At 37.4% G+C, this 9,567-nt stretch overlaps 2 protein-coding genes across 2 annotated transcripts; one reads left to right on the forward strand and one right to left on the reverse strand.

Moving 5' to 3' along the window:
- Window positions 1-3,755: 3,755 nt before the first annotated feature.
- LOC106617002 (putative G-protein coupled receptor F59B2.13) lies at window positions 3,756-6,432 on the forward strand. Its single transcript, XM_014233957.3, has 3 exons — window positions 3,756-4,378; window positions 5,125-5,299; window positions 5,407-6,432. Exons 1-3 carry the CDS (start codon window positions 3,756-3,758, stop codon window positions 6,238-6,240), a joined length of 1,632 nt encoding a protein of 543 aa, XP_014089432.2. The 3' UTR covers window positions 6,241-6,432.
- Window positions 6,433-7,334: 902 nt separating this feature from the next.
- LOC106617005 (CAAX prenyl protease 1 homolog) lies at window positions 7,335-9,546 on the reverse strand. The gene is made up of 3 exons (XM_014233962.3): window positions 9,426-9,546; window positions 9,191-9,332; window positions 7,335-8,851 (listed from the first exon to the last, which is right to left on the reverse strand). The coding sequence occupies exons 2-3, from the start codon at window positions 9,281-9,283 to the stop codon at window positions 7,577-7,579; spliced, it is 1,368 nt and encodes a 455-aa protein (XP_014089437.1). The 5' UTR covers window positions 9,284-9,332; window positions 9,426-9,546; the 3' UTR covers window positions 7,335-7,576.
- Window positions 9,547-9,567: the final 21 nt, after the last annotated feature.

Raw genomic sequence — 9,567 nt, forward strand, 5'->3', positions numbered from 1 at the left:
AAGAGGAGTGTTAAATGAGTGGGGTTCATTGGGCATACAAAGAGGTGGTTACGAGTCATTCGGGGACCCATTGCACGATGATATATATTTGGTATGTCGGGGTATATTCTGGACAAGTAGGAGTTTAACCCGTTACAATATTCAGAACGAAATTACACAAGGGTTATTCTAGATTCTTGATGCAACTTCGGCACTTTGTCCGCTATGGGTACGCCATTCACTGTTGTTGCGTTCGTAGTCTGGTCAGTGTACGGCTCAATGTAGTTGACGTAATCAAGCAATGAACTCTTGATACTCCTAGAAGGCGGCTCCGCTTCGAGCAAACGACTGGGTTGATTTCGCTGAAGAGGAGTTCATTGTGTTCCTTAACCGGAAACAGGCACCACTATGCAGGTGTTCGACAGGACGCATCCTGTAATCGTACAAAGTGCAGCGTTCTGACACGTCTGAAGCTTCTTCGTCTGCGCTTCCTACATCTAGGCCACCATATCGTTGCGCAGTGTAGTTAATGTTCGGCCAAGCGAATGCTTTGTATATTGCCAACAACGTTTCTTTGTCTTTTTCTCAGGTGTTGCCGGAAAAGGACTTGAGGATTTTGGTGCAGCTCGGTACTTTGGCTACAATCATGGTCATATGCTGAGTGAAGGAGCACAGGTTGTCGAGTGGGGTTGTTTATCGTCAGAATTTTAACGTCATCGACGGAAAGTTGCTGGACCGGACGGTATTCCGAATATCTTTCTTAAAAATTGCGCAACAGGACTTAGGAAACCACTAGCACATATTTTCAACGCTTCTTTGCAGCAAGGTATTTTTCCCACTGAGTGGAAGCTGTCCTTCGCCACTCCTATTCATAAAGACGGACTCAGATCTGACGTATCTAATTGCAGACCCATATGTATCCAGTCAGCGCTAGCAAAGCTTTTTGAGAAACTAATTCTTCTTCAACTTCTCAATTCTTTTTCGAGATTATTCCGACTCAACAACATGGATTTTTTGGTGGACGGTCTACTACTTCAAACTTCTTTACTTATGTCAGTTATATCCTGAATGCAATGAATAATGGATATAAGGTGCATGCTGTCTACACTGATTTTAGTAAGGCTTTTGATAGAGTCAACCACGACATCCTACTACAGAAGCTAAGCGCAATTGATGTGCGAGTTAACGCCCTTAAATGGATTAGCTCATATCTAGTCGACATAAGACTCCAAGTCAAAATTGATGGTCATCTCTCATCCCATCCTGTTTAACATATTTATCAACGACATCGGTGGCAATTTTAAGATGGAGATCTACAAAAGAATCGTAAAAAACTCAGATTCTCATGCTCTCCAACAGGATTTGGACCAGCTCTCTACGTGGTGCATCAAAAGCAAATTGGATTTAAGCATAAAAAAGTGTGCCGCTTTATCTTTCTCATGTTCACATACTAATACTTCGACTGACTATAAGCTAGTTAATAATAAAGTCACTAAAAGTAAAGACATTAGGGATCTGGGAATTATTATGAACCATAAGTTTACTTTTACTAAACACACTGATAAAATTACCCAACAAGATCACATGATGTTGGGTTTCATCACTAGGACCTATAGTGACTTCTCCAATCCTCACACGCTGATTCATCTTTATTACTCGCTTGTTCAACCAATATTGGAATATAGTTCAGTTATTTGGTCTCCATATATTGAACTCCTGATTAATCGTATTGATCACATCACATGGCTACTCACCAGAAGAGATCTGTCGCTACTTTAAAATTAATAGACTTTGTTCTCGACGTCAAATTGCGGACCTAGCATTTTTCTTTAAAATAGCCAACGGCATCATCGATGCGTCTGACATTTATAATAGTTTTGAATTTGCTCCAGCCAACCTGCATTAAAGACGCAAACGTTTACTATTGTTTTGAGTAAAGTTAAAATTTATGTAGACCTAAAGAGCAAGCTGCTTGACTACCATTAGTCAATTAATTAACCAATCTAGGAAACCAGCAGTCAATCATCCAACGTGTCAAATCTTACAAACCTGCTTGTGTACTATCCCTCTTATATTACAATACTTATAAAATTTAAAATTTTTCTTTGTATATTGCCGATAGGCGTTTGTTTAATAAATAAATAAAATGTTGAGGTTCAGTCTGAACTCTTTCGTCCAGTTTGTAAATAGAGAGGCAGTGGATTTGGCAGAGAAGAGTTTTTGGCTCCTTGCAGTGAAGAATCGAGTGAGTTCTAGGAGATAGCCGTTCACATGCCATGCTATTTCATTGCCCGACGTCATTATCGTACAATCATATCATATATCCTTCTAGTGATTATGGGAGTTTTGAAATGTAGTGATTAAACAGTGGCGAAAAGAAGACACCACCCTACGGAACCCCTTTTTTAATTCTCCTTAATTTAGAATGTTGACCTCGAAATAGTACCGATGATTGTCGACTCCTCAGATAGTTCACTATCTACCTCTTCAGTCCTGGAGGAATAGTTGTGTGTTCAATATATTAAAGCAGCGTTTTATGGCCTTTTGACAAGTCCTCGCTACGAGGAAAGTCCTCTCGCAGGGGAGTTTCTGGTTGAGGCCACGAGCTGTTGTGTGAAAGTCAGGAGTAGCAAGGCCTAAGGTGTTTTCACTACTGGGGAAAGGAGAGTTATTGGGCGATAACACTCCACTAGGTTGGGAGGCTTCCCCTGTTTCAGCAGGGGGTCACCCTTCCGATTTTGCACACATCGGGTATGTGAAGAGTGACTAGTGACAAATTGAGGACCTTGGTGAGATAATTATTTCCCGTCGAGCCTAGGCGTTTTAACATCAGCATATTTATAGCGTCTGGGTGAATGGATCTAGATGCTTTTGCCTTGTTGATGGCAGTTGAACCTCCTCGTCTGTAAAATCATATGGTGCGCAGTTTTTTGGCATTTTGCGCAACCGTTGGGTAACACACCTTTTCGCCTTGTCTACCAAAGCGTGCAGTATGAATTGTCGGCTAAAGTAGCTTACACATTTCTTGGCGCCTGACAAGGCACGAACATAGAACTGAATTTCGTTCAGTAGTCAAAAGCTTGCTTGCTCCGGCGGAGATATTGCATAACTTCAGGTGTTCCACTAATTTCTTCCGTTTAAGTTGATCTACCAGTTGTCGAATCTTCAAATTGAGATCCCTTATGCGGGATCACAGGGATCGACCCTGGAGTAAGATGTCGTGCTCAATTGCTAAGACTGCTGCTTAACTTGGGAAATTTGGTCGTAGTTGTTGAATTCTACCAGCGTGGATGAAGCGAGCAGTACAGCAAACAAGGTTAGATGGTCGAAATAATAGCTCTGGCCGGATAAAATCCGGTTCAATTCCGATAACGTAAACCGACTGTCGTGGGAATTACACCGTGTTTTGTCATTGTTGACATCTAATCAATATAATGGCAACCAAATTATTTGCTTTTCAATAACCAAAATGAAGTGAAATATTTGTTAGTATACTTACAGGCTGATTGGCGTACAACTGATACTGATAACTTATCATTATAGTCAAATTAGCATATCTGCATGCGGTTAACGTTACTCGCGCCGTTGAACCACTCAATGGAGGCATACCGTACCGATAACAGTTTTTGCAGATTTGATGCATACTTTCTCTTGTAATCTTTCAGTTAAAATCAGTTGATTGACAACGCGCACGTCGTGCGTGGTCTTGGTACGGAAAGTAAATAAAATAGATAAGGCTAGATAAAAACGGGAATATTTTATATAATCTGTAAAGTATGCAATGTATTGTGGGTTTCAATAATAACATCGAAAATGCAACAGAATTCATACTGACGTTAAAAAATATTAATGCCAACGATTTATTCCTACCGGACAAGATTTGTGTTTGGAAACGTGCTGAACCAACATTGACGGCATATGTGATTTACGCTTTTATCGTTCCCGTACTCTCATGCTTCGGATTATGTGCAAATTTTATTAATGCTATGGTCTTTATGCGTCCTAAAATGACGCCATCAGCTTTTTCCTACCTCGCTGCGCTCGCGTTGCTGGACTGCTTCTCCTGTTTACTCATTTTATTCACCGCACTTTCGCGTAGTATTTTCTTCAACATCCATTTCTGGGTTGCGTATGATTTTCAATGGCAAACACCGTTATTTGGTATCAGCACCGGTGCTGCGAATCTTTTACTTGGAAGTGTTAGTTGTGACCGTTGGATTTACCTAAATTACGGCGTCGTCAATGGTTGCGGACCTCCGCGTTTTTGTCGGTGCAAAGTAGCACGGCGTATTATTATAATGGTTATTATTATATCGGTGATTCTAAATTTGCCATATTTTTTCATTTTTGTGGTAAATGACGACGACACTTTTATAACACACAAATTATACTATACCACGTAAGTAAAGCCAGTGAACTTTTAATTTTGTAACATAATTTGCCGGCATATCACAGGAAAAGGGTTGACACTTGTTTAACATCTGTCAACAAACTACTGTTTTAACTACATTTCCGGATATTTTTTTTTACAAATGTATGTGTTGATTTATTTTCATGCACTTCTTCGCTATCGTGCATCATATCAAGAATGATAGAATTTATGTATTCTTGTTCAATATGCAATTTTGTCGTCTCTGCTGTACGTATTTATAAGTAGTTGTTTCGATTGAAGTGGAGTTATGAAAACTATAATTAAATTCTGTAGGTGATAAACACGCCATCACTGACGCTTATCACATAATTTACTGTTTATAAAATCAGTACAGCGACAAACATTTTAGCAAATATAAATATATGTGTATGTGTATGTACCTATGTAAATAATTCCATTTTGTGTATGTATGAAAGAAATATAATAGAAAAAATACCCGAGTATTGCCCCAAATAGTTTGAGCACAATGTTGATAGGGAATAGCAAGTTGATAAGGTCCTAGGGTAGTGCATCAAAATGGCGGCTCCAGCGCTAATTGAGCGCATGGTGGCAGCACTGCTACCTACCTACCTGCCCCAAACTTTTTTAGTTAGAGGGTTTAAATCTATCTAGTCAGCAATTGTAAATAATTTGTTTATTGTAATTTAACATTCTTTATTTTACAGCAATTTATATTAATTTGTTATCGTAATTTAACTTTATATATTTTTTAGTTATTACAAAATACACAATTGGTGTTCTTTCATACTGTTAACACTGCTACCAGCTATATTTCTCACAATCGGTAATATAGCCATAATTGTAGCTTTTCGACGTTGGACAAAACAAAGCAAAAAATGTCAGAGATATGGAAATAATAATGCAAAAACAGCAAAAAAGCGTTATCAGGTAGGTATTTAGTGATACAGAGGAAATATAACTATTATCAAATTTAAATGAATTGATATATCCGTTTCCCATTTAACTTTTTCCTTTTCTCTCTTTTCGTTACGCAGCATCAGCTTAAATTAACCATAACAATTATAATTTTAATTGTACTGTACATGATTGGTGAGTTGCCCGCAGCACTTACCTCACGTAAAAATGCACTAAATTTGCTCTTTGGTGGCGACTTATCTCGTGTAAATTTCGGTTTGATGGCAAAGGTGGATATGATTTGTCTAACCTTAAATGCGCTACAGCTTAGTATCAATATACTCGTCTATGCTGTAATCAATCCCTCCTTTATGCCCGAATTCTTCGAATGTTTACGGGCCGCATCCGATTTTTGCTGCAACATACTCTGTTGTTGTTGTATACACTGTTCGCGGTGCTTTTGCTTCACCACGCACCAGACAAGCTCACAAACAGAGAACGTTGTGGCAAAATGTGGTTGCGAACATGCAACCGTTGATGGGCGCATTGAGTGCGATTGTGAAACACAGCAGATGGAAGTAAGGAAGAGTGCAATCAAAAGATGTGATGTCAGTAGTGCTGGTACAAATGGTAACTGGGACACAAATCCAAAAGATGTTGGGGACATGCCTGGCTTCGACTTGTATCGCTATTGGCGGAACAGCGTAACAACCCCACACACCCCAAATCGTTATCGCTTTAGTAGTGAGCACGGCGTACATAAACATGAGCAAGTGTGGAGCACAGACATGGACACATGGAAACGTTCGAGCTCATTTGGTGAATACGCGTTTGATAATTTAGCACTTGAAATTGGTACTGCGATTGAAGAAGTAACACATAATTTTCTGGAAGAACACGCAAGGGCGGAAGCCAGTGAAGGAAGTACGGAAATAGCGGCAAAACAAACAGAAGGACATTCGCTAGCGTTTTAAATGAATGAGCTAACACAGCAGGTGCAAGCGAGGAAGAGTGTAAGCAGAAGATATAATGTCAGTAGTGCTGGTACATGAACATAATAAGTTTTAACGTAGTGCAAAATAAATTATACAAATATATGGATTTATATATTATAATTATAAAAAAAAAATTAATTTAAAATTATAACTATTTTTTATTTATTTTAATCTTTTGTGTTTATCATCGGGACCGCGTAAATCCTTCAATGCCTGTGCCATTTGTTGTGGTCCATCCTCATCGTATTCAAGTTTCGCTGCTTTAATTGGTTTCATTATCTTGCTTTGTGGTCTTTCGCTTGTTTTTGGTGGGTCGCGCGCTGGCACTAGTACTGTAACTTCTTCCACTTCCACATTTGGTGCCGGTTTATAAACACTGAGCAGTTTTTGCCACTGCTTGTAGGCAAATTTACGTGCTAAATCCATATCGTAATCGAAAATTTTCATTATAGGATCTTTACGTGTAAATTTAATTATTTGTATGCCTATAAGTTCCTTGAAGTCTTCTGTTGTAGCGTTCTCTTGCAGATTATCGGCATTTTTCGCATTTGAAATTTCGTTGTATCTTACCATAGGTAAAATCCAGGCTGTACAATAGTTTTGAAACAAAATCATTAAAGTGTAAATAACTAGCGGAAATTGAATGCTTCTCATTTTTAATATTTTTATTTTGCCGCGTAACCACTATAATGTTCGTAAAACAACTGACAAATGTTCATCATAAGTATATTGAAAGTTGCTCGGAAAAGTTTGTTAGGCTAACAATTAATGAAATGGTATATAAATATACCATAAATATATACATATATATGTATACAAATGTGTTTCTATTTGTGCATATACATACATATTTACATGTTTATAGTTTATAAGAAATGACATAAAAATGTGTACTTGATGTTATTTACAGCTGTGTACACAAAACTAAGAGCAGTTATATACATATATGTACTTATGTCTGTTGACCATAATATGCATGCAATGATATGCGTTTAGTTTCAATGACTGTAACTCTTTTTAGAAAATACTTTAAAACCAATTAGCTCAATTAATTTTAGAAAAATGTAATTAAATCGTTTGTTTAAAAGCTTCTCCGATTTATTTTTCTTGAATAAAGCTAAATTTGTACAACAAAAATATACAAATATTAAAAAAAGATATATATAAGAAAGTTGATTATTAATTGAAATCGGCGTGGGACTAGTACAGCGGTGAGAAACTGTAACTGTGCGGCTTTTTACGCTTAGTATAATAGCGATGACATCTGTAAAGAAACTGAATCCTTTATTTTAGACTCGCATAGCACCAGCTGTCTTTAGTTTTCTTTTTTCTGCACTTCTTCTTCGACATCTAACTGTTTTAGTCGGTCCATACGTTGCAAAAGCGTTGGATGCGAGTGATTACAGGCCGAGTACAACCAATCGTAAACAGGAAAACCCAAGTTGTCTAAATTCAATTTAATCAAAGCTTGACCCAACTGCTTCGAGAAGCCCAAGCCATGTGCGAACTCATCGGCTTGATATTCAAAGTAACGTGAGAGGGTTGTCATAGCAAAATTGACTATCGCATTATAGGGTGCCATAACATAAGTGAATACGACAAGCAAACCTACTATGATTGGGCGTGTACCAGGTTGGAAACCGACAGCTTCATAGAATGGTCCATAAGTGAAGCAATAACCAAATACGACGAATAATAAAAGTAAATGTACTTGTGCTATAATAATGTTTTTGGTGACATGTCCGCACTTCCAATGGCCCAACTCATGGCCGAGTACGGCGAGTACCTCTTCATTTGTGCAACCTTTGCCTTTATCTTCCTCTTTCAATTCAGAATCATCTGGCTTGCCTTTGTTCAATAGCAAAGTGTCGAATAGTACAATGCGTTTCGAATTCCATAAGCCATAGAAGTAGGCATTGCTGTGCGATGAACGTTTTGAACCCTCTACAACGTACAATTTGGTAAGAGGGAATTTCAGCATGGCTGCAAGATCTTCAATAGATTTACGTAACGGACCTTGCTCAAGCGGTGTATATTTATCGAAAAGTGGTGCAATGAATATTGGATAGATAGTAAGCAAAACTAACGATGTGATGCCTGTGAATAGCCACAACCAAATAAAGAATTGATCACCGCCGTTCTGTACAATCCAGACGGTTGCAGAAATAATAGGAACCATCAAAATTTGAGTGACGAGAAAACCTTTTACTTGATCCCAGGCGAAAAATCCTCCAGTTTGTTTATTGAAGCCATGCTTTTCTTCCAGTACAAATACCGAGTAAATCTTAAATGGAAGATCTTTAAATGTACCTATTACGCTGGTAACAAGTCCGAATAAGCAGCTGACAATTATTTCATTATCGGCATTTAAATGCAGTAGTTTTGCCAAATCTATTGCCCAGGCCCATTGCACAGCAATGAAGCCAGTATAGAGTTCAATGCACATTAAAATAACATCCTTTATAATGGCACTAAATACTCCAAATGAGGCTCTGTCAAGGCCATAAAGACGAGCTTTCTGGAATGTGTCATCGTTCATACAGTCTTTAAGCTCCCTGGGCACCTTCAAAGCTGTTCTGTAAACTCGTATCTATAAGTAAGTAATAACATAAAAATTGTTATTGTCATTTATATGTTATGTAAATTTATTACTTCGTGACAAAATAAAAATTCACATAAAATATAATTTGTGTAGAAAATTAAGTTCTAAACTAATTTATATATAAATTTTTAGATAAGTATACATATATAATTCTGACGCATTGCAGAGACAAGGTACCCACTACCCTGTTTAACATGTTATATTTTAATCCAAGTTATATTTATTTAACTCAAAAGTCATAAATGTTTATGCATACATATTCACAACTCTTAAATTTAACAATGCACATATGTATATTTACGAAAATCTTTCAATAACTCCAATTACCTGACGATATGTTATGTAGATATCAAATATGTTTTCCAAAAGGATCACTCCAAGAACGCTATACAAAACAACATCTCCCGCTGGCAAAACCATTTTCTTACTTCACCTTTACTGCTTTTAGAATGCGAGGTGTCAAAATTTACTGAAAGATAAAAGTGTCAAAATTCGAACAATTTGTAATTTTATATTTATTAAACATCTAGTAGTTTACAATCAGTTAACAAATAAAACTTACAATTTTTCGCCAATAGACAAATATTAAAGATAAGCGACGCCGCAAATGTGAGCAGCAGCTGCCAGTTGCCTTGCTGCCTGTGATGCCAGATGAGATCTTTCTAAAACTTAATGTAAGAGTTTATTTAATAAATATTGTATTA

Source organism: Bactrocera oleae, chromosome 4 (genome assembly GCF_042242935.1).
Source record: "Bactrocera oleae isolate idBacOlea1 chromosome 4, idBacOlea1, whole genome shotgun sequence".
NCBI classification, from domain to species: domain Eukaryota; kingdom Metazoa; phylum Arthropoda; class Insecta; order Diptera; family Tephritidae; genus Bactrocera; species Bactrocera oleae.

What these genes read in the sequence shown, in the direction of transcription:
- LOC106617002 (XM_014233957.3), top strand. Translation starts at nt 3,756, where the DNA reads ATGCAATGTATTGTGGGTTTCAATAATAACATCGAAAATGCAACAGAA. An exon ending in CACAAATTATACTATACCAC is followed by an intron (nt 4,379 to 5,124) that starts GTAAGTAAAGCC and finishes TATATTTTTTAG; the next exon opens with TTATTACAAAATACACAATT. An exon ending in CAGCAAAAAAGCGTTATCAG is followed by an intron (nt 5,300 to 5,406) that starts GTAGGTATTTAG and finishes TTCGTTACGCAG; the next exon opens with CATCAGCTTAAATTAACCAT.
- LOC106617005 (XM_014233962.3), bottom strand. Translation starts at nt 9,283, where the DNA reads ATGGTTTTGCCAGCGGGAGATGTTGTTTTGTATAGCGTTCTTGGAGTG. An exon ending in TCTACATAACATATCGTCAG is followed by an intron (nt 8,852 to 9,190) that starts GTAATTGGAGTT and finishes ACTTACTTATAG; the next exon opens with ATACGAGTTTACAGAACAGC.